The following is a 21,744-nucleotide window of genomic DNA, read 5'->3' as shown; positions in this document are numbered from 1 at the left end:
ACTGAGGGAATTGATTGAATTGTGTAACCAATGAGGAAAGCAGGGTGGGTAAATTGTAAGAAACATATGCATGTCGCATCGGGTTGTCACTCTCGGGGTTAGGCATTCACTAATCTAGAAGACCTATCGAACTTCAAGAGACACCGCAATTCCCATAGACGCCAACTCGGCGCACAGATACCTGAAAACATAAGGAACCGCAACGACGTCAAGGTCTCCACCCGCTTTAGTCCCTCCAAGGACGTTCCCTCTTGGAAGCGCAACTCGGACGCCGGTTGCATGTACACCGTTTTGCGTGGTGGGATTGCTATTATTGATATTGATATTGATATTGATGTTATTGGCAAGTGCTGCACGCTCGCGCTCCTCGCGCTCTTCGGACGCCGCGCGGCATGCGCGGCAGTATTCTCCCCCAGGTTGGGAGAGTCCTGCGCGGAGGGAGTCGCTGCCTAATTGGACGTCTTCGTACCCTAGGGAGATGAGACTTCCGCATGTTCTGCAGACCCAGGCTGTTGAGTAGTCTGAGCAGTTCATGAGACGGTCTTGGAGGAGGAAGGAGGTGCCGTGTGCGATGAGTGCGTCGCGTTCCATTTCGCCGAAGCGGATGCCACCTGCTTTCTTTCGGCCCTGTTGTAGTGCAAAGAAAGGATAAGTCAGTGAGTGAAAAAAATAATGCAAATGGATGCATGGATTTAGGTGTCGAGAGTGATGACATTACCTTGACGGGCTGTTGTGTTATCGGGTCTACAGGTCCTGTCGTTCGAACTTGGAACTTATCGAGGACCATGTGTCGAAGACGTTGGTAGAAGACGACACCGAGGTAAATGTCCGCTGCGAATTCCTGACCAGTAATGCCGGAGTACATCGGTTCATTACCGTAATAGTTGTATCCCGCTGCAAGCAACTGCTCGCCGAAATAATTAACTGCGGTATCCTCTTCTGAGAATCTAGCAGAATCAAGTCAATATAGTACCTTGGGGGGAGAAGGTCTCAGGGTATACATACGTGAAAGGCGTAGCATCCTGCGCAATCCCATGCATCGCACCCGCTTTCCCAGCCATACTCTCCACAAGCATACCAATTGTCATTCGTGACGGGAACGCATGCGGGTTGATGATGACATCTGGCTGAATACCACTTTCACTGAACGGCATATCGATCATGGGCCATTTTTGCGAGCAGACACCCTTTTGACCGTGCCGTGAGGAGAACTTGTCGCCGATAACTGGTGAACGTGTTATTCGAAAAGTGATGTTGATTTTTTGGAGTTCTGTGTCGCCTGCATCGGAGCCTATATGCGTGGATTGTTTTAGTACGATAGTGAGAGGAAGAGGAAGGTGCTAAACGAATGCTCACCAAGTAATCGCACCTCGTCGATGATACCGGCTTCGTCGTTTTTATACTTGACAAAACGTGTTCGACCGGTAGTGTCATCGACATAAGCTGCTATAAAATCGTTGAATTTCACTTTCTTCCCGACATGGGGAAGACCATCGAAGTCCAGAATTTCGAGGCATGGATGAGGATTGTTCCCTCTCGTCCTAATATCACGTCCAAATCCAAAATGTAAAGTTGGTGCTGTCGTACTCTTCGATGCACCGTGCATGTCTTTCAGGTCGATGGTTTGCGATTTGTATACGGTACCATACGCAAAGCCACGTTCGTGAGCAGATTTATTGAGAATCATGGCGTCTTCCATGTCGTACCCCGTATACGAGATGACTGCTACTACTGCGTTAGTTCCATTTGGGAAAGAGTCCATGCTGTATGTGTTGTGCAATGCTGGGCGGACAATGGGCGTTTGACCGGTCTGGAGTCGGTATAACTTGTTATCTGTTCGATGCTTTATTGCTGTTGAAGGAGTCCCCATTGTTTGCTTTCCCATCTGCAAAGTAATTAAAGAAAACGCTGAGCCAACTTCTGTGCAAGCAAAATATGTTTTACTGACCTGACATTGATAAATGTTACGTGGACTCTGGTTGAAATCCGAGAAGGGAGTGAGGTTTGCAAGGATAGAGAGGAAGTTTGTCGGTGAATGTTCGACATGAGTCGATACGCCAGATTCGATTTCCTCAGGCTTCACGGCAATGTCCATGTATACCTGCTCGAAAGAGCCAATTTGGTCATCTTTTCCGTTCAGGACGTATTTCACGGGACGCATCATGCGCGACCGTGATGAAAAGAGGTACAAGCCGGGATACTGGCCACCTTGCGAGATAGGAACAAGACCGATTTCGAGGTCGAGTGGGACGTTGTATCTCCCTTCTGTCTTCCAGACGCGCAGGCTCGTCGCGAGTTGTTTCACAAGAGCTGGACTTGCCCACCCTATCATGCGCCCGTCAAGTTGTACCGCAACGTTACGGTGTCTTTTGCCATTTATCGAAGGGGCATGCACTGAGGTCATGCCATTTGAGAGAAGTAGGTTGGTAAGATGTGCGACGGCAAGGGGTGCAGTTACAATTCGGCATGATCGGGAAAGGTGATTGAGCAGACCACAGGGAGAACCATCGGGTGTATGCACTGGACATAAGAAACCCCAAGCTTCTGGCAGCAGTTTACGCACTGTCGTAGTCTTGAGCTCCGCGAAGAAAGCACCACGATGTATGCACCTGAAATGGCTGATGTACCTATACCAGTTCAACTTCTCTGCAACAATTGTGAACCCAGCGGCCTGCTGTAAGTCAAGCCCAGTCGGTGAGACGAGGTTACCCGTTGCAAGGAAATTAGCCAGCCTTGCACCAATGTCGAAGTTTACACGCGATACGGCTTTCATGAAATACTTTTCGTCGAAGAAGTCGACAGCTTTGTCACCGCGTCGTACGTCGTGTGCAATTTGAGCACGAAGTGCGTTTAGGCACTCTTCCATTCGCTCCTTTATGATCATGCCGTACAAGAAACCAGGTAGGAGCACTTCCTGGTGCTGTGGAGAGTCAGGATTATCCGAACAACTGGAAGAGTTGACCGAGGAATATAGTTTCCGTAACATGAATCTGAAACCAGAACATGCGTTAAGTCAGACAAATCACTTAGGAGACTCGTTACGTACAGAAGCATTCTAAACTTGTCTCGTGGATCTTCAAGGTGGACCAAGATGAATTTTCGTACAAGCCAAACACCAAGCGCAGTATTATTCCAATCTTCAGGTTGCCCAAGGACGACACGGAACTTGTCGCCTAAAAATTCTAAGCACTGTTCACCAGTGTAAAGTTTGTAATTCTTAAAACTTCGTAGTAGTAGCTCGACTCGGTCGGTAAGGAACGTATTCTCGTAGTCCTGCATGATGATGCCTTCGAATATCTCCTTATCCGATGCTCCCACAAGTGCCTTTAAGATAAGCATTACAGGAATAACGTATTCCTGTTTTCGCCAACTAAATCGGAACATAGCATTGCCATTGGAGAGATAGTGCAGTGAATTCGTTACAGCAGTCTGGTCGGGTCGTACACATCGAATTTGCACTGCGTATGGAGTGTATGAGGGTCCGCGTTTCTGGAACGATGGTCGGGAGAGAGCAATAACGTGGTGTCTTCGTGAAACAATGAGGTAACGAATGAGTCGCTCGTTCCCGTTAATAATGAAATAACCGCCAAATTCCTCTGGTTCTTCGTGCTTCGCGACAAGTTCTGAAGAGGATAGATTGCGAATGTTACACCGCACTGACTGGATACTTCGCGTAAACCTTGCAAGGGCAAACTGAAGCAAGGAAAGCACATACCCTGACCATAATTGGTACAAGTCCACAATCTTTGACGATTGATCTTTCTTCCTTTCCATGTACTTTCCAGCAAAGCTTAATAGTCATTCGTCCTCGATAAGATGTTAACCGTTCGCGAGCCTAAACAAAACAGCATTTTTCAGCAATCCAGTACGAGCTCAGGATGTAATCCCATTCGCACTTCTGCAGGGTAGACTTTCCGTTCTAACGCAAGTTTATCTCTCTCAGGAACCATAGGCCTTCCTATCGACACCTGCTCGATCCACACTTCCAGATCATAAGTTCTGTGAATAATTGCAAACGAAATAGATAATTCAACTTACTGCTCATTCGATTTCCTAACCTCCGATTTCCCTGCTCATCTTCTCGTCCAGAATAATCAAACACGACCTTTTCTCCAATATCCTTTACAGCAAGAGATAACAACCCACTGCCATCTCCATCGCCTGTTGGTAAACCAGAGTCGTCAAAGAGTGCATTGAAGGATTCTAAATGTGGTGCGACGAGTTCATTAAGGATTGGTACGGAGTGGCCCTTCTTTGGTGGATTTCGGAACCTGGCTTCACGCTTTAGCGTGTCGAATCCATTGTAGGAGCCGTCAGGCATGTTTTGTTTGCAGAAACACGCGCTGCAGAAGACCAGGACCTTGCAAGTTTTGCTACCGTCGATCCTCGAACTTTTTCTGCACGCTCCCAACGGTTCTAAATCCTGAGTCACGTGGCTTACATCAAAGATATGAACTGGAAAGCAATTATAAAGCGAAAAAAATGCATATGCAAGAAGCCGTAATCTACATGTATAATACAGAAGAGCGTCATGCATTATGTTTGATTGGTATGCAGTGTGATTGAGAACAGAAGAGGGTGCGGCGTTTATCCACGAACCCATATAACGATAGCATTTCACAATTGAAGAGTGAAGATAGAATAAATTCATGTACCGTGTACTGCCAATTAAGCTATGGATCGAGGCATATAGAGTGATATTTCAGCCTTGTCCTCAACCAGCAGACCCTCCTTCTGGGATCCGAGAAAGGGAAGAGGCGGCCCGATCGACTCTTATAGCAGGGCCAGTAGTTTTCACTTTCCGTTTCTTAACAGTGCCACCTCCAGTTACGTCCACACCCATCTCATCCGCACTCTCCAATGTATCGTATGGATCAATGTCCACGGACTCTGCGCGTTTCTCTGCCGGTCTCAAAGGAGATCTGGACGATGCAGAAGCTGACTTGAGGGGTCTAGTCGAACCTGTAGGCCGTGATGCAGGTCCCTTTGCTCGTACTGTTCCTGTTCCAACTGAAGTGTTCTCTTTTCCAAGTTCACTTGATCGACTGGCTATCATCCGTTTTGTAGCGGATCCTTCGCCAATCCTCTTTTGCGGTACTTTGATTTGCAGAGGGCGCGGTCTTTTCGTTCCTGCAATCGATCCGGCCTCAGATGTAGCATCCGAAGCAGAGCCAGTACTTGCTTTAGAAGCAAGTGACGGAGCACGCGAGACAGTGCGTACAGAAGAGGCACGTGAACCTGTTGTGAACGATGCTTGGCTGTCCGCTCTGCTTGCACGCGTAGAAGAAAGAGTATAATTTGAGTTTGCGCGTCGACTTCTGGAAGGGACTGTAAGGCCAGAAGGCTCTAATGAGCTCCTTTGCGTCGCTGTCCCAGACTCGAATTCTTCAATGTCATCCACCTGCGATACGCGATGGAATGCACGCAATTCTGGTGGTGGTGAAAGCTCCTGCGAGGGAAAGCGTCCGTGGGTATCCTTAAAAAACCTGGGACGTGGAGGGGTTCGGAGCGTAATATTAAGAGTATCGTCGCCGTCCTCATCCTCGTCAGTATTAAAGCCATGCTCTATAGTCACGTCTAAGTCCATCTCCTCGGTCTCCTCCACCTCCCCAAATTCTTTTCCAATAGTAGTATTAAGACTCCGTTCTGTAAATCCAAATTCGTCGCCCGAACCGCCGTGTGAGCTGGAGTCTTCTAAGTTGGACTCACACGTATCCGCTCGAGCGACAGACCAAAATCCTGCACGCGCACGGGTTCTTCTTCCGCATGCAGCTTCCTACAGCCACTCCTGCTGGGCAAGGACTGGCTCACCGGTGCCTTCGGCTTTAGGGGCCGTTCGCGCGTTTTCGGTTGCAATTGCGCCGTCTCATGAACGCCATATAAGCTAGGCTGATATTGGCTACTAGGCGCAGCGCTAATGGGCCTTGGTTTTACTTGCGGTGTAGTCGGATAGGCGGACGGAAAGGGAGGGTATTGGCCCCATTCACCAACTTCATCCTCGAGGGCGTTGGCTTCTCCTATTTCACTCGGCGTAAGAATTGGGGGTGTAGTTGATTCTACCCTAGAAGCAATCGTCGCTGTGGCAGAATCAGATGCGACGCGTCGTTTTACCTGAGGTCGCTCCTCGGATTGATCTTGATTGCGTGCATTTGCAGGCGGGCGCCATATTTTGTGTTTCTGCTGCAGATAGATAGCATAAATAAGGCGCTTTTTAATGAACTTGCAAAATATATACCTGGTTAAAAGTCGTGTCTGAACGGGAGTGCGGGAAACCGTTCGGCCTGCCAATTTTTGACGGGCCACCAGCAGCATTTCTCCCGGTACTGCTATCTGAAGCCTGTCTGACTCCGCGTGTCCTTGTGCCCACCACACTACCATTAGATACCTGTCTGATGGTACCTCGTTCGCGTCGCACCTCTGTTGCATCCGCAGCAGGCTCACTCGATTCAGTTTCACTCACGGGGGTCGGAGTTTCTGAATAGGTGGGAGCAGCTGGTCTCCACCAGTTAGCAACAAATCCAAACGGTATTGAGACCACCAATATGACAAAGTCGCCAATCATGGCAATATGCTCGAGGGCGTAGTCAAGCGTGGCTACATATGGCTTCACAAGCGGACGCATAACGTGCAAATAAATTGGTTCCGCACCCTGGATACCAAGTCAATTTATGAGTAAACTTAATCGACTACAAGGGGATGCACATAAGGCTTACCCTAGCACGCGTAATGATTTGAAACAGGTATATGATTGCCTTGATCTCGTTGTAAAAGGGCATAACGATGCCGACGGTGCTGTCCGTAATGCCTTCTACTACGGCACACGAGCACTGTACAATGAGTCACACGAGTTTTTACTCATAGTCAGTACACGGCATGTACAGCCAGAAAATAGCTTCCACTCACCCACAGAAGCCAGATGGTCATACAACCTTTCATGTCGCGTTTTCGCTGCGAGATCGCTCGAGGTGTCTGTTCACCCGTGCGAGGCGAACGTCGCGGAGGCTTGAGCGTCTTGAAGGACTCGAAAACATTGAGAAAAAGCAAGAAAATCCGTAGTATTGGCACAACGACCGCCATCGCACGCGATCGTAATCAACCGAGTACCTGCAGGTTTGTCGTGTCGAGTAGCAATCGAGGGTGCTATAGTGAACTTTGCGGGTTTCTGTGAGTATCAAAGTGGACTTGAGGTGGCGGTCGCCTGTAAAGATGCGGGATTTAACAGAATAGGCAGCTCTGAAGCGTGTGGCTGCAGTCTGGACCCTAGCAATTGAGGCCTGAGACAGATGAAGTCACCATGAACGCGCCCTGCGCGTGTTTCGAACTTTCACAGAAGCACATCACGTCACGTGCGCGTTCCAGGTTCAGCAACGTCGATCATTTCAATCAGCCCTTGTTCAGACAGACAAAAGCAGTAAAGTCTTTGAAATGGATTGGCATAAATAGCTACAGTGGGGCATACGACAGCATAAGGACATAGGCGAGGGCATATTGGCGTTACAAAGTGTACAGCGACATGGCAAGGTGTAAAATTAAGTGGAATGTAAGCTGCTTGCACGGTCCAGCGAACCTTGGTGATGAGATGTGAAGAAGTCCGTGATAAAAGATGAAAACAAATAAACAATAAATACAGTAAGAAAAGGAAAAGTCTCGTGAGAAAAATGGTACAAAGGGTCATGAAGTCCATGTATGAAAGTCAGTAATACGGAGGTGCGATGTACGGGCGTAAAGTGTACTGAGGTTGTTGAGATTGAGTTGCGGGACTTGCTACTGGGCTGATAGGAGATGCCGACGAAGCGCGGCTATATGACGAGTGGGGGCTGTAAGAGCCCATGCTTCCTCCGTTCGTATTCCCAGAAGACGAACTCGAGGAGAACATGAACGACGGGTTCGGAGATCCATGTGGTGGCGATGGTGCGGGTGTGAGCGAGATTGTTGGAGCCGCTGATGGAATACCCGCTGGCTGCATGTTTCCGAAAATTTGTCCATCAAAGTAGGTGTCATTTGGACCTCCTGAAGGCATCCAAAAGTTCGTAGGCATAGAGTCGTATGGGGTTGCGTAGTCGCCAAATGTCTGGGTGTAGTGGCTTGTGGGTGTTGCATACGTCGCGTGTACCGACTTGGCTGTCGAATATGGATCGTTGAGCAGCACGGCATCGGCATTATTAGATCCATATACAGCCGGATTCGACGAGTAATATACGCCGCTGTTGATCTGCACAGCGGGCGGTTGAGCCGAATGTATATGTACACTCTGCAGAGCATCTGCAAGCCTCGGCAGTGGGGACAAATTTGAGTGGTAAGCAGCCTTTGAACCGTGAGCTGCCCTCAAGTAAGGTTCAGCGGAGACACGATGAGCGAGAAGCTCTTGGTCGTTGTAGACAATCGAATGCTTATCCTGCATATGCTGCTTGAATACAGGTTTTCGTTTAAAACTAAATCACGGTGGTAAGTCTAATGTACTTGGGGCAGACCCAAGAAATTGAACTAACTGCTTTCCACAACCCACAATAGAGCAAGCAAATACATATTCGAGCTCGTGCTTCTCACGAACATGTCGATTGAAAGTCGGCTTGTCGAAGAAATTCATATTGCACTGATCACACGTGAAAGAAGTATCCCTCTGGCTGAAATATAACTCGTCATTCACCGTTTCTAGCCTATCAAAGAAAATTACTTACTGGTAATTTGAGTGATTCTTCAAAGCTGAAGATTGCCTAAAGGCTTTGCCACAGTCTGGATATGGGCAGACAAAGGGCCTAACAGCAGTACTTGTTAGTCATATGCTGTGCTAATAAACGGACTTGACGCACTTTTCGTTTGTGTGAATGCGCATATGGCGCTGAAGATCGGCTTTGCGATTCCGCTGGAACTCGCGTCCGCACTCCGGGCATGCAATCATGGGGCGTGTTTTAACCTTTCCGGTCAACTGCTGAATATTACATCGAGATAAGCATAAATTATCGATAGAGAGTACCGTGTTACGCACCATTGCAAAGTTCATGGCCAAATAAGGCAATTATGCTGCGTCTAATGTTTCTAATGCGTAACTGAACTGCTTCCAGAGCAGAGCGTTGACAGCTGAATGATCGTGATTCGACGTGAAGTCGTATTACTGTAGCGCAAGAAGGCTGGAGACCACTTCAAGCAGCAATACTTTAAGAATAGATAGCTGGTATTAGTCGAGATATAGTAAGACGCGCCAGGCGTCTTGCTGTTGAGTAGTCTATAGGGAGAAAGAAACGGAAAGCGGAATGACGAGCGGAAAGTGGGTCGTGAAACGAGGCGCAAGACTCACGAGGCCCACAAGGAGGCCTTCATATACGAAACTTGCTGCACACATGGTGAAGAGAATGGAGTTAGGTGGACAAAAACAAGATATGCTCTTGTGGACCTGTTTTTTGTATTCGACGTTTTAGCAGGAGACAAGAACACTGCCGTTGCTAGCTTACCCTGATCGGTGATCGGGAATGATTCTTATCACGTGATGCCATCTTTGAGCCTCTCCCTGACACTCCCGTCTCCCTTTGTCTCGCTTTGTTTCCGGTCTCTCAGACTCTGTTGCTGTTGCTGGGATCAAGAAAATGAACTCCCCACAATAATAACGTTTCTTGTTCTCTATCAACGGAGGTTATCCTGAAATGCCACATTTGGAAGCTCGGAACCAACGGCAGCGCCGTAAAGATTCAAGCGCAAAGAGACATGCACTCTTCGAGTCCTTGCCTGTGGAGCTGATCGCAGAGATTCTCAGCGAGCTTGATCTGGAATCTTTGGCTACGGTATCTTGTCTTTCGAAGAGGCTCCGTAGCATCGCTGGCGACCCTACTTTGAACCCTTGGAAGCGAGCTATCGCGCGGAATCTTCGGCGGCGGGATGGCGACTATGAGCCCTGTTTGGCGCATCTTTCTGAACGCTCCACCTTTCCTCGGACGAATTGGCTGGACGTTCTGAGTTCTGCTCGACCCGATTTCATATTGTTTGAGGTGACGCTGCCCAACCTACTTGACTCGGACTATGCCGAGGCTTTCAGTAGACGGTTCCTTCCCAGCTGGGACAAGTGGAAGAAAGACGGCTGTCGCTGGAGGGAGGCGTACCGAAAGTAAGTGTCATAATCCCGGCAACTGGCGTCAAGGTTGACGCGCGTGTGATTGTTGTTTATTCTGGTCGATGGTGCTTCTCTATCTTTCCGTTGCCAATTGTGAAGGATTCTCTACCGTGTGTGGCATCGTTCGACGACGACCTGCACCGCCGACGAAGCTTGGACCAAGTGGGTTCTATTATGATTGCGGCGTATAACCCTGCTGATTGCTGTGCTTTGCAGGTATATCGTCCTCAATAGGAATGGATCGGTGAACCTTCTTGAGACCTCTTCTCGAAACTTTAATCCACAGCTTCTCTTTAACGAGATGAAGTACGCTCGTGCTGCTCTTATTGTTCAGAATTCCTCGTTGAATATTTTGCTTAAATTCTAGAATACAAAACAATTTGGCTCACTTGGAGACACATATAAGGGTGAGGTGGCTCAATGCTGTGCTTAGCAGTGGTCACTAACGCGAAATATGGACAGCTCGTCGTCGAGCTTGCTGATGTGCGCATTCTTGCGTTCGGCGTGTTGACAAAGCCGAGGAGCCCATTCTCAATCAACGAGAATGCACGCATCCTCCTGCACCCGCCAGGTATACACAGGGACGACTCGGACGAAACAGCAAGTCTTAGTGAAACCTCGAGCCTCCATTCCAGCCGCTTCAGTTTCACTAAGTCAAACGGTATGCATTTATCGACCGCGGAATGATTGATTACCTGATCATGTAATAGCTAACTATGAACCCTTAACGCATCCTCAACCGAGTCCTGGACATGCCAATTATCCGTTTTTCACACCCGGAGGCGAGGATAAACGATGGATTGGATCTGGACTGGATGAAGAAAAAGGAAACTTATGGGTAGGTAGTCTCCTGCTTTGCGCACAATTGTGCACGCAGGAGACACGGATGCGGACTGGCGAAAGGCCTATGTTGCAGGATCTTGACCTGGTAATTGGCCCGGGACGTAACAAGTACGTGTCAATGGGATGGCCGGACCTGGACGCCATCGCCCCGTGGCTTGCGCAGCGAATTACGAAGCGGATCAACGGGCAGGGACTTGGATTGTAGGATTACTTTGAACACGAGCCCGGAGCTCTGGCTAATCGGACAAGTGCTTGATTAACTAACTGATTTACCTATGTTGCGTGGGACACTGGCTCAGGGTGCGCCAATCGTTGTTGGATAACACGGACCGATATGGCATAAGTCGCATAAATCTCTTGTACTGTTAATTGGACAATTTACTCTTTGGCTTTTCGGACTCTGGAATATGTGGCTTCCTTGCCGAGATTTGTCTGTACTGATACTCTTCTTTTTCGTTGTATTTCTTTGGCTAGTATTGTATTGAATAGATTGACTTTCTAAAATTATGACTAAACGTGGTTTACGCGGGTACGCGGATTGGCAGATGCACGTGAATGTCGAATGTCATACAGAATAAACGGAACGTGCGCGGCTCTTGCTCGTCGTTCACCGGGACTCGGGACGCCCACCCACAACTCTCCCGCATTCTCTTATCTGCATACATATACTCCTCGCAACTGGCCTAGAGAGTGGCGGGCAGCATTCGTGGCGAGCCCTCTATCCGACGTCTTCTCTAGTCGCATACCCCAATCCCCACTGGAAGGCTCGTTTAGCGGACTACATATCGGATAGTCTGATCATTCCGACTTGAAAGGACTATGAACTATCTGCGCGGAGCACTTAGCGCCGCCTCGCAGTACTACCGCGACATCAACCCGTCCACACTGACTGGCGCCATCGACGTCATCGTCGTGCGGCGCGAAGTACCTTCTCAAGATGGGGTCGAGGGCAACACTACCGAGGAACTTGTATGCAGTCCATTCCATGTCCGATTTGGCAAATGGCAAGTTCTGCGACCTGTCGACAAGAAGGTCAAGGTCATGGTTAACGGCCACGAGATCCCGTTCAACATGAAGATCGGCGACGCGGGCGAGGCGTTCTTCGTATTCGAGACGGACGATGATGTTCCGGAGGATCTTATCACAAGTCCTATATTGGAGGCGACGCGACCTGGACAATCTAATGTTCATGTTGAAGCAGGCAGATTCGGTGCGAAGGAAGAAGGTGGACAAGGCAAGGAAGTGCAACCATCAGAGTCGGAGAAAGAACTAGGAGTGCGTTTATATTCAGGTTTTGTTCTAATCTCTACCTGACAATATGCTATAAGGAACCAGAACCATTAGATCTTGATTCTCCGTCACCAAGTGCTGCAAAGTCTACTCGTCCATCGGGCCTTACTCTTTCACGACCTCCTGCAACCCCTGAGTCACCTTCTCCCTCCCCAAACGGCCCCAAACCAGAAGATGAGCACGGAACAAGCGACGATGAAAATTCCCTTACTCCTTCAAGACTCATTGGCAAGACTGCAGGGCTCGGAAAGGCCGTAGTAAAAGCAGCGGTTGAAGCGGAACGTGATGAACGCCAGCGTATGCACGATCGCGCAGATGCAGCAAGGTACGCTGCTTCTCATGCGTACGAAAGCCTCAACAACCTAAGAGAAGGAACGGGAATTCCCGGGTTTGGTGACAGTGATAAGGGAGATGAGGCGCTGCCACCTGTGAAGAAAGGCGAAGGCGAGCCACCTGAGGTCGTGTATTCGGATGGTGAGTCGTTTTGTTACTAAAAATAGCATGAATGATTAATCATTTGTTAGGTATGGTCCTTGATGCAGCTGGTTATCACTCAAAGAGTGAGCCTCCTTCGCCGGGCACTCGTCAGCGACCGTCTAGGCATAGTTCGCCCTCCACTGCTGAAGAAACGGACGATTAGTGAGTCCTATCGCTTTCCCTTATTGTATCATTACTTAGTGAGCAAAAGCGATTCTTATGGAGGACGATCAACGCCGAGATCCGGTGACCCATCTACGCAGGCCACACCTACTCAGTCACCTGATACATCAAGTACGTTGCTTCACTAAGTCTTGAATCTCTTGTAAATTAACCCATATACTCAGGGTCTCCTAGTCCGTGCGGTCGTCGCCATTCTATAACAAAGCATGATGGGTAAGTATACGATAGTCTTACTAGGATTTGGAGTTGACTTAGTGTATAGTGATCGACGCACAAACCTTCCTGCTTTCCGCGCGTCCTCGGAACCCCCAGATGCTGACCGAACATCAGAGGGTTCACCACCTCCAGCTTATTCTTGGGAATGGGGCGCTTTCCCCACGCCATCCCCCATGAAGTCTACCTTCTCGCCGGCTTTGCTCGAGTCGTTAGAAACACAGCGCAGTGTCAGCGTCCCGCCCGAGCTTTCACTCGAAATGGATGCTACGCATCCGCCCTCTCCGATCCGCGCTAAGACGACTGATATTTCATCTGTATCCGGCTATGCATCCCTGCCCGACGAGCCAACTTTCTATGGAGAAGGCGCTGAACTCAGTGCGGATGAGACAAACGGTCGGCGATTCCTGCTATCAATTGGCGGGAGGACATATGACTTCGAGCTCAGTATTTCGGAGGAACTAGCTGCAGTAGGTGGCAGAGGCAGCGGTGATGAGCTGCTCGATGCTCGACTATTTCGAGATGGACAAGTTTCGTTTCGCAGGTTCATCAAGTACCCGGCGGTGATACAAGACAGAAATCTTGTAATCAGATGGAACGATAAATACGTAACACGGCAGGATGGTTCGGTGCTGATGGACTGTCTCGTCAAGTGGCGGGAAGCAGCGCTTGCAAAACCAGTAAATGCACGGGCGCTGGAAGAAGAGGAGCCTTTGTCATCTTCCGATGAGCAAGAAATTGAGACTGGGAAGGCACACGCACCGCAGAAGAAATCATCTTCATCTTGGGTACGTTGGTGGAGATCCAGCAGAGCAGATCCACAACCGCAATCTTCCTCTGCAGATGCAACGCCGATCGCAATACGCGCTGGTCAGAGTGAGAAGGTTGACGGGAAGCGTCCTCCGTTCATCCCGTCGAATTCGGCACCTCCAACCTCGGATGGGCCAAGTAGTGCACCCATTCCTTTCCCTACCATGGGTGACTCTAAAAGAGACGTGGATGTGAGGAGTAACGACGAGATAAAGCCATCAAAGCCAAAGAAGCGTTTCGCGAAGACATTACGATTAACTTCCGATCAACTTGTAGGAGGCAATTATCGTCATTCATAACTTAATTCTGACCTTGATTTTGCCAGAAACAACTCGAGCTGAAGCCCGGGATGAATTCCATCACGTTCTCGCTGTCTGCTTCCGGTGCGGCTGCATGCACTGCGAGCATCTTTCTATGGGAATCCACAGACTCGGTTGTTGTATCCGACATTGATGGAACTATCACGAAGTATGTCTTTACCAAACCGCTTGTCCACTGCTGGTCGTCCTCACATCTTTCACTTAAAGATCCGATGCATTGGGTCATGTCTTCACCATGATTGGACGTGATTGGACGCATATAGGCGTGGCAAAGCTGTACACTGACATTTGTCGTAACGGATACAAGGTCATGTATCTGACCTCCCGTGCGATCGGCCAGGCGGACTCGACACGATACTATTTGAAAGGTATCAACCAGAATAACTATCAGCTTCCCGAGGGTCCAGTCATCATGAGTCCTGACCGACTTATGGCATCCTTTCATCGAGAGGTGATCATGAAGAAGCCTGAGGTTTTCAAGATGGCCTGTCTACGGGATATTCAGCGGCTTTTCGGCGAGGATAAGAATCCGTTTTACGCGGGATTTGGCAATCGCATTACTGATGCCCTATCATACCGAAGTGTGAACATCCCGAGTCAACGGATCTTCACAATTGACTCAACAGGTGAAGTGAAGATGGAACTGCTTGAGGTTGCTGGATACAAGTCTTCGTATATCCACCTGACGGACCTCGTCGACCAAATGTTCCCACCCATTCATCGAAAGACGGCTCCTGAATACACGGATTACAATTTCTGGAAGTCTCCGCTACAGGAATTCGCATTACCTGTTCTAACGCCCCCGCCTTCGTCACCCGCTCTGAGTGCCCGTTCAGATGCGTCTATGTTGACGTTCACGCGGCTTCGGAACTTTAGTCTGCGGCAAAGTACAAGTTCGATATTCCAGCAGCCAGGGACTTCACCGACCCGGAATTCAAAGGATGGAGATCGCGGAATGAGGGAGATGAACTCTCTGGAACGGTTAAGCAACCGGCATACACGAAGCACAGAGACGCTTGCCGAGAACGCATGGTCAGAACGGGAACGAGGACGCGGATGGGGCCACTCCGTAGAGGATAGAGAAGAAACAAGTAGAGAGAGGCGCGCGCGCAAGCGTCTGAGCTTGGACAGTATGCCTGGGTCATTGTCGGGCTCGCAAGCAGACTTCGAGTTTGATGAAGAGGAGGAAGATGAGCAAGGATATGACGGTGACGAGAATTACGATGAGCATGAAGGCGGTGATGGACAGGATAAGAGACGACATTACGAAATAGAGACTGAGGATCCGGAGGAAGCCGCTGAAGAGGGCTTTGACGACGACCTTCTGGCGACTGGGGAGATGGAGAGTGTTCCTTTCTTGTAACATTTTTAATTAGCATACCGAAGCCTCACTAACGATTTTCACGCTCGACGTATTCGCATTCTGCATTATCATAGATACGCATTCGTAAACTGCAATGACATGTACGTGTATAAATGTAGATACATACATACAATTTGACACTGCCCTGCTCTGCTTTGTGTATGTATAAATATCGGGATTCTGTAGTGGGCGGTGCAGATCAGTCAATGAATTCTCACGAGTTGGCACGCGTTTGAAAAAACCTAATAAGCGGCTCCGCCTTTGAGATCTCTACACGTGCTCTTAACTAGACTCTCCCCTACATCCTTTCTCCTCCCGCTACGCTGCTTCCCTTCATTGCGTCAGTGAGGCGCGTCTTCTCTGGTTGCTCATCACGCAGGACAAGAGCTACAAATAAACAGGCCACGCTTGCCTTTTCTACACCAAGACGGAGCAACTCAGGAAAGGACGTACCTCCTTCCGCCAACTCCACTCAAAATCACCCTACTACTGTGGTGGACCACTCTGCTCTTCGGCCTGTGCACAACCATACATCGAAAATGGCCACGCTCGTCGCGACTTCGCCTCAGCCGCTCATTATGAACGGCATGTTCAAGTCAGGCCACAAACCACAATCGCCCACGTACTCTACACCCGCTGGTCCGACCTCTGCGCCCGTAGACGAGCCCATGTCGCCCGTGGCTTCCCCAACTTTGAAACCCACCTCAAAGGCGATGGCATCTACGCATGTGACTTCAGAAACTGGGCGATATGACGCGTTGGTGACGCCTCTGTTCCGGGGAGACGCGACTGCTCCACGACAACCCGCGAAAGATCTCGCTGCTTTTAATAGTCTACTCCCTCCTCCTGTTGAATTCGTTGAAGGATCGTCTTCGGGCACGTATGCTGCGAGCTTGGAGGGCCGGTATGAACCTATTAATGCGTCGCCGAAGGCTGCACCGAAAGCACTGAATGAGGTGAGTCGAAGTCTCGCGTTGATCTTTGCTATGTGTTTCCTTGGTGCCTTTCTTCTGCACGGTCACTGCGTTATCGCTCCCTTATATATGGTCTACGCACCTGAGGTGCTTGACATGTATCGGTATTGGCATGTACCATGCGACTGTCTTTCGATTCGCTCGTTTCCGCAGCCGCCGTTCTTCATCTTTACGAACCTCAAGCTAACCACGTCTCTACCCAGTCGCAGACAGCAGCAAAATCAACGCCCACGAAAAAATATCAGTCCGAACTGAAGGTCCAACAATCACTTTACACACGTTCTATAGACCTGTCGTGGCCAGCGGGTATTGTTCATGGCTCGGGCCTGTTCAACCAGGGTAACACCTGCTTTTTGAACAGTGCATTACAATGTCTACTCCATACTCCGCCTCTACTTCGAATCTTAATGGCCCATACAAAAGCTGAATGTAAGGACTTTCTTTCTGTTTACTTTGACTATGCGTAATTTTGACATCGTTCTGTTAGGCAGAGTAAAATCTGGATTCTGCATGAGCTGTGCTATGCAGGAGGTATCAAGCGACAGCTTCAAGAAGGGCAGAGCATTCACACCACTACCGATTACGCGTAATTTAAATTGTATGTCTCTCCTTCATCGTTTTGATGGGTTATGCTTATTTCCAATCAAGCTATTGCGAAGCACTTAAGAAAGGGACGACAAGAAGATGCACATGAATTCCTTCGATACGCGATAGACTCGTTACAAAAATCGTGTCTCGCTGGTTACCCACCGTAAGTAATCTTATTGATTGAAATGCAAAATCGGGTTTACAAAATCCCGTCTACAGGAAAATAGATCACAAACTGGCAGAGACAACTTGGGTGCACAAGATCTTTGGCGGCCAGTTACGATCACGAGTAACTTGCCAGCAGTGCGGCTATAATAGCGATACGTTTGACAGCATATTGGACTTAAGTATAGACATATACAACATAAGCGGACTAAAGGAAGCTTTGAAGAAGTTCACGGCTAAGGATTATCTCAAAGGAGCAGACAAATACAAGTGCGAGAAGTACGTTGGTGTCTTATTCCTTTCGAGAAGCGGGTTCTTATTAGATTATTTTATAAAGATGCAAGCGACCCGTGAACGCAGAGAAGCAGTTTACGATTCACGAGGCTCCGGCGGTGCTCACGGTACACCTAAAACGTTTCACTCCAATGGGACGAAAGCTACAGCATCCCATACGATATGACGAGGTTCTGAGCCTCCAACCAGCAATGAGCGAAGGGCAACACGGGCCGACATACAAGTTATACGGCGTCATTTCGCACATGGGTGGCGGGCCGAATTCAGGTCATTACTTCGCACATGTCCGTGGTGGAGACGGACAGTGGTACGAGATGAACGATGATTCGGTCGAGAGGGTTCACAAACCTGAACCTCTTAATATGAAGAATGCGTATATGCTCTTCTATATCCGCCAGAAGGGCGAGGCGCTCGCTGCTGCTGTGCATGGAGGCGGATTTGTGAACGGCATTTCTCTTTCCAAGAAACGCAAGGAGCTGAGCGATGAGGCAGATAAGATGGACGAGGACGAAAAGGAGAAAACGGGATCTCGGTCGTTCATTGGTCCCATCATCCCTCCACACCTCGTTTCCCGTAAGAGTAATCCACATTCGGAGACACTACAAAGGAAGATCGAGGCTCTGGAGAGAGAGAAGGAGAAGAGGGTGGAGGTGCAACGTGCTGAATCGCGGCCGCTCAAGCCTCTTGTAGATTATGAGGATGAAGAAGACGACGAAAGAGGCGAGCCTGTCGAGAGGCTCAATAGCGACATGACTCGAAACAATAACATAAATGAAAGAGCGCCACCACGCGCCAGCACCTCCCCTGTCATGGCATCTTCATCTCCAACATCGGCACGAAGTCCCGTGTTACGGAAGGATCTCAATGGCGATCTACGAAGTATTGCTAGTAGTGATCGGATCGAGGGCGGTGCTTCGTCTCCCAGTCGTCCACCGCCTACGTCACCTTTACCAACAACATCACCTGCTACTGAGACGATACCTGCTTCAAGCTTCTACGGGGGCTCGGGTTCTGCTGCGAAACGTAAATCTCCTGATGACCATGATGATGGTGTGCGAAGAAGCAGTAGTAGTATCACGGCGGGGCGGCGTTCGTCTGTTATCCCGACGGGTCCATCAGCGGCGAGACGGTCGTTCGGTGGTGGTGGTCTGGGTGCAGGAAACCCATACGGCAAGTCACGCATTGGAGGTAATTTGAATTCGGACCGGGATCGTAATGAGTTTGAGCAACTGAGACCGCGAAAGATGCATAAGAAGCAGTTTGGGTCGCGGCGGAAGATGTTGTTCTGAGTGTGGTACTACTTTGTAATGGTGTTGTTTGGACAGCTGTAGGATCATTCGTTCTGTACTGTGCTTACTGACTGGTATCTTTGATGACAAGAAACCCCTTCGTTCTTCACTTCGTTTTTCTTTATTCTTGTTATCATTCATTTGACTGTTTCTTTCGACCTTCTCTTTTGGTACTGTAGCAGCGATGTGGTAGTGTATTTCTTTGCCCCTTCTTGGGGTGTTGTTTGTAGGATAATAGGAACTAAATATTCGATAGTAGAAGCTAATAAGAAGCCATGTTTGGCACTTCATAGAATTTATTCTGTCAATGATAGGATCTAGTAAAGTCATTGCATGATTATTACACCAACATCACATTCGTACTTAATGCTGAATCTCAGAAGATGTTTCATTTCATCTCTAACATCCTGGGTTCTTGACAGAAATATCACTATAATGATTATTGTTATTACTTTGTGTTACCTTCACACAGATCTATTCCCGCCAAACTCAAAGCTACAACTTTGCCTGTACTGCACCCTTAGAGGGAGCAACACCAGCAACACCAGTAGCAGCTAGCCTAATATTCTCCAACCTCGCTTCCATAGCCCTTCCATCCTCCCACCAAACAACAGTAACAGTCACATCATCCCTAAAGCGTCTACTTATCGGCGCAGGGAGACTCACAAGTCTCTGTAATTTGTCCTTGTCGGCGCCGCCAAAGGCGTTACGTAGGAGGTGTGTGCCCGGGTGGGAGTCGACGAACGTCCAGTCCAGTCCTCCTTCCTCCTTCCCATTCGTATTTGAGGAGGTGGCGAGTTTGTCTTTGCCTTCTACGCCGACCGAGTCACCTAATTTCGTAGGAGCGTATTGTTGGAGGGAAGAGCGGGAGATGGAAGGTATGCGGAGACCGGAGAGGTGTGCGCCGACGAGGGCGACTGCGTCTTGAGAGGAGAGTTGGTCCCAGAGGCCGTCGGTTGCGAGGATTAGGAAGCGGAGTTTTGATGATGTTGCTGCCTTTTCTCGACGAGGTTGCTCCTTCTCAGATTTTGTGGTTGTTGCTAGGGCTGGGAGGGCGGCTAGTACGCGGGAAGAAGGCACTGAGGTTGATGAAGGTGATGAAGGCGATCCAGGAGAGGGGGAGGAAGAGACGGGAGAGGGAGAAGGGAACGGTGCAGGTGGTTGTTCGGCCAAAGGAAGGAAATCGAGTTTACGATGCGTGATGACGGGCTGGGCAGTAACGTATGGCGGTGTTTTGAAGGCTGGTGGAGGACGACGGACGGGTTTGTCGTTCCCCTCCATGAATACGCGTGATAATCTAGACAATGAACAGGTGTCAGTTGTTTCAATTCACGGTGAGTCATTTTAATCCAATTAGGATAGTAAGGACGAATTAGCGTAAAGAGAGAAGTATCGGGAAATGAATAGGAGTGCTAAACTGAGAAAAAGATACAAAGGAACAAAGGCGAACCAAAGGGAATCAAAATGGAACGTACATCTGTTGAATATGTAACGGCCATTTGTATCGCGAGTCGCCAAAAGCGCGCGATGGCTCAAGCCCGCCAAGGATTCGGCCCCGCTGGACGACTGTCATAGCTTCATCCTTCGGGTGTTCACTCTGCAGTCTAATTCAATATAAGAAAAATCGTACACGTCACTTAACCTGACACAGGGGAATGCTAAACAGGCAGGAATATACCGTTTGAGCTCGCTGGGATTTCGACCTGTTTGATCATCACTAAGCACGTCGACTCGCCAAGTACCATTTCCGGACCCGTCGGGAGATTCCTCCCAGACGCCAGCGACAGCGCGGCAGTCGCCGGTACACGCGACGTACAAGTCACGATGTGCAGTGTCTAACAGAGCAAGGATCGCACAGCTGCCTTGATTCGTTCATCAATCATATTGTCTAAGTGAACAGAGACAAATAGGGGGAATGCAGGTAGGGATGAGACACGTACCGGACAAAGCGGGCACCATGGAAGCGAGCGCCATCGGATGCTGTGAAAGATCGGGCAAAGGGTCGTTCGGCTTCGCGCCGATCTCTTTGAGGTGCTGTTGAATGAGGCGAAGTGGCGCGTTGGCGATTTCTGAGTCGACCATTGCAAATGCGGTTTGAATTGCGAGAGCTACGAATTTGGGGTCGGCGTCAAAAGGAACGGTGTGTGCGCCCGGAGCTTTAGGCGTGGAGGAGTTGAAGAGGGAACGGATACTGTCGAAGAGGCTTGTACGACCTGCTTTGGAGTCGAATGAACTTGGTGATTCGGAAAGCTCGCGGAGCTGGAGTGCAACAGCAGGAATAAGAGTCTTGGAGAGGAGGCGCGAGGTATATGGCCCCGAATGACCGTCCATGACAGCAAAGAACAAGTAATCACCATCTTGTTGGTCGCGTTCTACGATTGCTTCAGCGTGTGCGTCCTCAATAGGATTATTTGACGCGAGTTGCGCGGTCGCGTGCTTCCAAATCAGTCTGCTATGACGCGGGGTGACGCGTAGGTTTGCATATTCTTTAATTCGCGCTTCCACGTCTGTCATTGGGAGAAGTGGGAGCGTCTGAGTTGTCAGACCGCGCTTGCCGTCTGGACCGGCAACGCTCGAGCGAATGCTCACGTCAAAGGTCTCTGGCGCGCTTGATGGGCGCCTCGTGCGATTGTAGAGGTAATAAGAGGAACCAAGGACAGCTGCAGAGGCGATGACGGTACGCCAGGGACGACGCAGCATTGGGGGAGAGACTGCGTTATGCAGCACGGGAGAGGTGGGAGAACGCACGCGACGTTGAGTAGCAGCCAATTCAAAGGTGTACGTACAATCATGGATGCATTTGGCTAGGGACGCGTTTGTGCGTCACAGCCGC

The 21,744-nt window shown here is 49.4% G+C and overlaps 7 protein-coding genes across 7 annotated transcripts; 3 read left to right on the top strand and 4 right to left on the bottom strand.

Moving 5' to 3' along the window:
- Positions 1 to 5: 5 nt before the first annotated feature.
- FOMMEDRAFT_126524 (beta and beta-prime subunits of DNA dependent RNA-polymerase) lies at positions 6 to 4,376 on the bottom strand. Its single transcript, XM_007268744.1, has 9 exons — positions 4,039 to 4,376; positions 3,897 to 3,982; positions 3,716 to 3,835; positions 3,047 to 3,660; positions 1,949 to 2,990; positions 1,357 to 1,885; positions 1,006 to 1,291; positions 719 to 947; positions 6 to 627 (listed from the first exon to the last, which is right to left on the bottom strand). The coding sequence occupies exons 1-9, from the start codon at positions 4,319 to 4,321 to the stop codon at positions 124 to 126; spliced, it is 3,693 nt and encodes a 1,230-aa protein (XP_007268806.1). The 5' UTR covers positions 4,322 to 4,376; the 3' UTR covers positions 6 to 123.
- Positions 4,377 to 6,211: 1,835 nt separating this feature from the next.
- On the bottom strand, positions 6,212 to 7,077 carry FOMMEDRAFT_90004 (uncharacterized protein; the record flags this gene model as incomplete). Its single annotated transcript, XM_007268743.1, has 3 exons — positions 6,212 to 6,649; positions 6,714 to 6,827; positions 6,904 to 7,077. 3 exons carry the CDS (start codon positions 7,075 to 7,077, stop codon positions 6,212 to 6,214), a joined length of 726 nt encoding a protein of 241 aa, XP_007268805.1.
- A 347-nt stretch (positions 7,078 to 7,424) lies between these two features.
- FOMMEDRAFT_21907 (uncharacterized protein) lies at positions 7,425 to 9,241 on the bottom strand. Its single transcript, XM_007268742.1, has 5 exons — positions 8,987 to 9,241; positions 8,811 to 8,929; positions 8,679 to 8,756; positions 8,490 to 8,624; positions 7,425 to 8,432 (listed from the first exon to the last, which is right to left on the bottom strand). Exons 1-5 carry the CDS (start codon positions 8,999 to 9,001, stop codon positions 7,694 to 7,696), a joined length of 1,086 nt encoding a protein of 361 aa, XP_007268804.1. The 5' UTR covers positions 9,002 to 9,241; the 3' UTR covers positions 7,425 to 7,693.
- Positions 9,242 to 9,569: 328 nt separating this feature from the next.
- Positions 9,570 to 11,413, top strand: FOMMEDRAFT_111414 (uncharacterized protein). Its single transcript, XM_007268741.1, has 6 exons — positions 9,570 to 10,096; positions 10,202 to 10,264; positions 10,319 to 10,408; positions 10,470 to 10,509; positions 10,565 to 10,763; positions 10,813 to 11,413. Exons 1-6 carry the CDS (start codon positions 9,639 to 9,641, stop codon positions 11,148 to 11,150), a joined length of 1,188 nt encoding a protein of 395 aa, XP_007268803.1. The 5' UTR covers positions 9,570 to 9,638; the 3' UTR covers positions 11,151 to 11,413.
- Positions 11,414 to 11,623: 210 nt separating this feature from the next.
- Positions 11,624 to 15,808, top strand: FOMMEDRAFT_126517 (LNS2-domain-containing protein). The gene is made up of 8 exons (XM_007268740.1): positions 11,624 to 12,220; positions 12,274 to 12,709; positions 12,760 to 12,874; positions 12,924 to 13,006; positions 13,060 to 13,108; positions 13,158 to 14,190; positions 14,244 to 14,386; positions 14,446 to 15,808. Exons 1-8 carry the CDS (start codon positions 11,765 to 11,767, stop codon positions 15,599 to 15,601), a joined length of 3,471 nt encoding a protein of 1,156 aa, XP_007268802.1. The 5' UTR covers positions 11,624 to 11,764; the 3' UTR covers positions 15,602 to 15,808.
- A 224-nt stretch (positions 15,809 to 16,032) lies between these two features.
- On the top strand, positions 16,033 to 19,063 carry FOMMEDRAFT_126513 (cysteine proteinase). The gene is made up of 6 exons (XM_007268739.1): positions 16,033 to 16,557; positions 16,779 to 17,004; positions 17,063 to 17,173; positions 17,224 to 17,326; positions 17,383 to 17,607; positions 17,666 to 19,063. The coding sequence occupies exons 1-6, from the start codon at positions 16,141 to 16,143 to the stop codon at positions 18,909 to 18,911; spliced, it is 2,328 nt and encodes a 775-aa protein (XP_007268801.1). The 5' UTR covers positions 16,033 to 16,140; the 3' UTR covers positions 18,912 to 19,063.
- A 343-nt stretch (positions 19,064 to 19,406) lies between these two features.
- Positions 19,407 to 21,693, bottom strand: FOMMEDRAFT_111403 (protein serine/threonine phosphatase 2C; the record flags this gene model as incomplete). Its single annotated transcript, XM_007268738.1, has 5 exons — positions 20,852 to 21,693; positions 20,590 to 20,773; positions 20,387 to 20,515; positions 20,043 to 20,208; positions 19,407 to 19,907 (listed from the first exon to the last, which is right to left on the bottom strand). The coding sequence occupies exons 1-5, from the start codon at positions 21,609 to 21,611 to the stop codon at positions 19,407 to 19,409; spliced, it is 1,740 nt and encodes a 579-aa protein (XP_007268800.1). The 5' UTR covers positions 21,612 to 21,693.
- Between the last annotated feature and the right edge of the window lie 51 nt (positions 21,694 to 21,744).

Source organism: Fomitiporia mediterranea, assembly GCF_000271605.1.
Source record: "Fomitiporia mediterranea MF3/22 unplaced genomic scaffold FOMMEscaffold_8, whole genome shotgun sequence".
In the NCBI taxonomy this organism is placed as follows: Eukaryota; Fungi; Basidiomycota; class Agaricomycetes; order Hymenochaetales; family Hymenochaetaceae; genus Fomitiporia; species Fomitiporia mediterranea.
The sequence above is the reverse complement of the archived record's forward strand: the minus strand, read 5'-3'. Positions and strand labels throughout refer to the sequence as shown.